The sequence below is a fragment of the Asterias rubens genome, unplaced genomic scaffold (assembly GCF_902459465.1).
Source record: "Asterias rubens unplaced genomic scaffold, eAstRub1.3, whole genome shotgun sequence".
Lineage (NCBI taxonomy): Eukaryota > Metazoa > Echinodermata > Asteroidea > Forcipulatida > Asteriidae > Asterias > Asterias rubens.
Window position 1 is genome coordinate 20,093 of NW_022985734.1, and position 5,812 is coordinate 25,904.

General features: G+C 34.7%; 1 protein-coding gene across 1 annotated transcript; it reads left to right on the plus strand.

The window, feature by feature from the left end:
- Positions 1 to 292: 292 nt before the first annotated feature.
- LOC117306491 (coactosin-like protein) lies at positions 293 to 5,470 on the plus strand. Its single transcript, XM_033791039.1, has 4 exons — positions 293 to 324; positions 3,076 to 3,158; positions 3,604 to 3,767; positions 4,219 to 5,470. The coding sequence occupies exons 1-4, from the start codon at positions 293 to 295 to the stop codon at positions 4,324 to 4,326; spliced, it is 387 nt and encodes a 128-aa protein (XP_033646930.1). The 3' UTR covers positions 4,327 to 5,470.
- Positions 5,471 to 5,812: the final 342 nt, after the last annotated feature.

Consider the following 5,812-nt stretch of genomic DNA (forward strand, 5'->3'; position numbering starts at 1 on the left):
GTTTGGGGTAAATCACTCCAACCAATTTTTAATTACCCTGACTTAAACTTATATGGATGGGAGCACATTCTTGATTCTGGAGAGGTAACAATTAAATGGGATTCTACATCAAATATGGAGAGAATACGTAAAAATGTACTTCACTTAACCAGAGGTTGTTCATGTGCTAAGAACAAATGTTCAAGTCGCCAATGTAAGTGCAAAAAAATTAATGAAGCATGTGGCCCAGGTTGCACATGTAGAAATTGTGAAAACCGTCCTGTGCAAAGTACGCCAATTGTCTCTGTTCAAGATGGTGAGCAAACATTTTCTGATGATGAATCGGTGAGTTCATCCATCAGCTTAATTGGTGATGATCATGAATTAGATGAAGATGAGGTTCTTACTATATCAAGAAAGGGTCAAGAAGTGCAAGTTGTTGACAACCCATTTTCAGATGATAGTTTGTCAGGGGAGGAGTTTTAGTATTTACAGCAGTTAATTGTGTACAGTTGGTTGTCTTCTTCATATTTTCATAGTTGCTTTCAGTGATGACAAAAAGGTATGTTTTATCTAGATATATTCATTGTGTATTGCCCAAACTGTTGTGCCAAAAACTTACATCTTGTATAATCGTTTATGTATATTGTCTTAATATGTGTTTTATGATGAGTGTGGCCCAAAATAGATATAAGGTTAAGGTGTTGTGTTTGTGCTAAAAATGTTTTAGATAATTTGGTTATATCCCAAGATGGGATGCCAGATATTGTAAATGTATGGATAACAAGCAGCTCCATCATTGTAAATTACGAGTTATCGTGTAATATGATTTTTAAAGTATCTTATATGAACATGTGTTTAAGTGTTTAGAAAAGTGGTGCTTAACATTTAAAAGTAAGAAATATGGAAGCCCCTGAAACTTAGTTGATGCATCTTTAGTGCAACACTTACATTACATTTCTCAACTATTTATTTTGCCAAAGAAACTGTAAACATTGCCAATGTAATGGGAAGAACTTGCCATACAGTTTATTTTTTGTGTTAACCTTATTTTATATAATTTGATACCTTGAAACATTATACAAAGTGTCATTTTAAATTAACTTGCAATGGGTATATAATTTTTTTTTTAGTTGAACAAGTTTTGAGGTACAGTTGTTACTACCGACAATGTTGAAGTTGGTACATTTTATTAATTTTAAGTGGAGCAGCTGAATATTATTAACTTCTCATTTAGCAATAAACTTTGTCATAAAAGGTTCATTTAAACATTGCCAACCTACGGGTAAGAACTTACCAAAGATACCTTGCAATGATGTCATGTATTATATTTGTGATTGTTTACTTTCATGTTTAAAATTAAGTTAAGCTAGCTTGCCATTGAACAGTTTGTCTTATAAAAGTATGCGGGTATAAAGTTTACTAAAACTTGTTTTTGGTAGCTATTTTGTATTAATGTCAACAGGTGAACTAGCTCTGTTACACGTACCAAATATGTAAATACATTTTTGTAACAAGACCATTTAAACATTGCCAACCTACCAGTTACCACTTACCAAAGATCTTTTATATTTATATTTTTTATTACATCTGAACTTTTTTTGAACTGTGCCTTAACTTTGATAATTATATAGTGTTACATGTTTGTGCAGTGTATGTGACTTAAAATAAAGGAACAGTTGATACGAAACAAATCTTATTCTGCTCACTAGAGTTTTTGTGTATCGAGCATAAAGTTTTATAAAGACTCAAACAAAAGGGCTTCAACCTTGTACCAAGTCATTCCTGACCAAAATTTAAAAAAAATTCTTCTGTCCTTCAAAATTTAACCTTTTGTTAAATTAATAATACTCAGACCATCAACCCCTTTTAAATTATATCCTTAGTTCTCCAAGTACCCTAAAATCGTCCATACAAAATGTGCTTAGGCACCATTCCTTCCCCAAAGACCCGCCAAAAATACCCCCCCCCACCCTTCCCCAAAAAGACAAACCCCAAACAATCGGGAACACTATAGCTAACAGTGGTCACGAACTTTGTTTACATGTACATCCGGGTACGTACACTGGATGAGTGTGACGTTTCGCGGTTGACCAATCAGCGATCAGAAAATCCATAAGCAAACATGGCGGCGTATTCACCAAGAGACGTTAACGTTAAATTATGAGAAGTGTTGGCAAAACGAGCGCCCTGACTCAGCTAAATGAAATCAAATGTAAAAAGCTCAGCGTTTGGATAGAATATAACATTATCTATTCGGTAAGCCCAAATATACGTTGTGGTAGCATTGACAATTAATAGTTACCTCCATGTTTTACGAAGCAAACTGTTTCGTTTTGAAACACAATTTTCGAGTCCATTTTAGTACTAATAATTGCCAGCAAAATCATTAATTTGTACAACTGGATTAAAGGTCGGTTATTCATCTTTATAAATCTGTAAATATATTGACAGAAAATTACTTTGATCACATGAAATTGATGAAATTCCTGAGACTACACCACGCTCATTAAATATTCATGGAGAGGTCAAGCTCCCGAAACTCGTGCATACGCTGCAGATAAAAGAAACGGATATTGTGTGCAGTGCGGACTGACTGGCTATAAAACAGGAGATTGGAACTCATCAATACGTATGTTGGGATAAACCAGCCCGAATATACTTAAAGGCAGACACTATTGGTAATTACTATTGGTAATTACTCAAAATAATTATTGGCATAAAACCGTTCTTGATTACGATTAATGGGGAGAGATTGATAGTTTAAAACATTGTGAGAAACGGCTCCCTCTGAAGTGACATAGTTTTCGAGAAAGAAGTAACTTTCCACGAATTTGATTTCGAGACCTCAAGTTTAGAATTTGAGGTCTCGAAATCAAGCATCTGAAAGCACACAGCTTTGTGTGACAAGGGTGTTTTTTTCTTTTATAGTTATCTCGCAACTCTGACGACCAATTGAGCTCAAACTTTCACAGGTTTGTTATTTTATGCATATGTTGAGATACACCAAGTGAAAAGACTGGTCTTTGACAATATTACTAATAGTGTCCAGTGGCTTTAATTGATGATCCCAAAATTGTTGTTATTGGTTTCCAGGTGTGTAGCTAAGTATAACGGTAAAAAGATTTATCTAGCGGGAACCGGAACCGACTACAGTGAATTCCTGGACAATGCAGGAGGTAATTGCTTTAATAATCCAAGTTAAAGTTCGCTAAAAACAAACCACCAGAAAGTTTTGAATAGCGAAACATTACACAGCATAGATCAAGGGGAATGGTTATTTAAAGGCAGTCAAGTATAACACTATTGGTAATCATACTCGAAATAATTATTAGCTTAAAAACTTACTTGCTAACGATCAATGGAGAGCCGTTGATAAGTGTAAAACATTGTGGGAAACAGCTCCATCAAGCATCTGAAGGCACACAGATTCGTGTGACAGGGGTGTTTTATTCTTTCATTATTATCTCGCAGCTTCGACGACCGCTTGAGCTCAAATTGTCACAGGTTTGTTATTTTATACATTATGTTGAAATACACCAGGTGATAAGACTGGTCTTTGACAATTACCAATAGCGTCCATTGTCTTTAAATGTAAACATTTGTGGGTTCCTTTTTTATTAGATGACGAGAGGATGTATAGCTATGTCCGATTCCAGGATGTGGATGGAACAACGGGCGCACGAAAAAAAATGTATGCTTTCATAACGTGGATTGGACCGAGTGTAAGCCCCCTTGCTAAGGCCAGAGTCAGCACGGACAAAGCCTTCGTTAAACAAATATTTACCGTAAGTATCAATTATGGTTTTATTTAATTTAAATGGTTTTAATCTTAATTCAGCTGAAGCCTTTTTTTTATGGATCTAGAAGCACACAAAGTAGTGCAACTAGGGTGTTTTTTTTTCTTTCATTATTTTCTTGCAAATTCGATGACCAACTACATGTTCACAGTGAGTATACTGTTAATTGACAATATTACCAAAGGTGTATCCAGTGCCTTTAAAATCTGATTTGTTTTCATGATGTTCCTAGTATGATGCTATACACTATACATTTTCAGCCCGCTGCTGGCTTGCTACGCTCTCCCCATAATTATGCTCAGATTTATTCACATTACATTTTAAGGGAACATAAGTACATTATGTATTTGAAGTTAATGCAATTCTTCTGTTATCACAAATAAACAATGTTTTCAATGATCTAACACTTTGTCTTATATTGTGTCCTTTTTTTCGTCAGAATTTTGGCAAGGAAATCTTAGCTGACGATGCTAGCGAGTTAGCTGAAGCCAAGGTCTTAAATATTCTGTTAAAGGCAGAAGGCGCAGCATACGGAACTGGAAAATAGAGGGCGGTGTTTCAAGGCTTATTTCTCTTTAAAATGAAACCATGGATTTGTCTACAACACAGTGACTGGACATGCGTGTTTAAAATTATGGTTATTGGTGTTATGGTTTATTTGTTTTACATATGGTTGATTTGGTTATTACATGTTTTGGTTGATGGGTTATTACATGGTTGATTTTTATTACATGAATGGTTTATGTTTACGTTATGTTTTTTTTTTATCACATTGGTTGTTATTATTACATTTATAGTCTTTATTACGTTATGAGTGATACAAATGTATTCAAAACAGCCAATTAATAATTGTTTACACACGACGTGCTGTACACAGACTATGTTCAGTTTTCATCCAGCCACAATAATCTTGTTATTTGAAATGTTAAACTCGTTGCGGATTTTTTGTACAGATCTGTATGAGTTAACACAATGTACTTCCCTGACATTTTTTAAAATTTCAAAGATTATGCTAAACAGTCTAACTTATGTAACTTTGAGCGCAGTTTGCTCAAGACATAGATTTGGTTACAGGGGACTTATACTTTGTGACTTAATTTTGAGAAAACTGCGCTCAAAGTATATTTAGAATGTTTATCAGTGTGTAATTAACGAGACACTCAAATAACTAGATCGTTGTAATCTTTTGAAAACTCAGGTACAAACATTGTGTACAGCAATTGTCGTATGTAAACAATTTGACTGTTTTTAAAAACAGGAGAGGACAAAGTTGTTTGAACTTTCTGCCATGCTGACTTGATCATGAGAACATCAGCAAAATTACTGACATTACACTACATATTTATTGAACCACTTTTTAATGTAGTGTGGCGTCCAACATCAGTCTAGAGTCAAACTCAAGTTCTGACGGCTGCCTGCGTCATCGGAACACAGAGTGTGGGTTCGACTCCTGCTTGACACTTTCTGTATGTTTTTAATTACACAGGGGTAAATGCATGGGTCCATTTAGTTAAAAGACCTTTGGAATTTTTTTTTTAATACAAGCAAACTTAATCTGTTGTGGCTTTATTTCACAATAATAGTAGAAATGGCTGTTTACAAACTTCCAACCAAACCTGTTAATGTTTTTATATGGAGCTGGTCAACTGATGTAATTGTCTTTTGAGGATGATTAAAGTTAATTTAATTGATTTGAATTGAATTCAATTCTTTTTCGTGCAACGCGCCCCATACCTTTTTAACTCATGTATACAGTCGGCAATATTTATCTTATAGACACTGGACACAACGGGTATATTGTCAAAGACCAGTCTTCTCACTTGGTGCATCTCAAAATAAGCATAACATAACAAACCTGTGAAAATTTGAGCTCAATCAGTCGGCGAGGTTGCAAGATGTTAATGATGAAAGAAAAACACCCCTGTGACACGAAGTTGCATGCTTTCCGATGCTTGATTTCGCGACCTCAAAATCTAATTATTATGATGTCTCGAAATCAAATTCTTTGAAAATTACTTCTTTCTATGACTGGC

What these genes read in the sequence shown, in the direction of transcription:
- LOC117306491 (XM_033791039.1), top strand. Translation starts at nt 293, where the DNA reads ATGGTGAGCAAACATTTTCTGATGATGAATCG. An exon ending in CATTTTCTGATGATGAATCG is followed by an intron (nt 325 to 3,075) that starts GTGAGTTCATCC and finishes ATTGGTTTCCAG; the next exon opens with GTGTGTAGCTAAGTATAACG. An exon ending in ATTCCTGGACAATGCAGGAG is followed by an intron (nt 3,159 to 3,603) that starts GTAATTGCTTTA and finishes CTTTTTTATTAG; the next exon opens with ATGACGAGAGGATGTATAGC.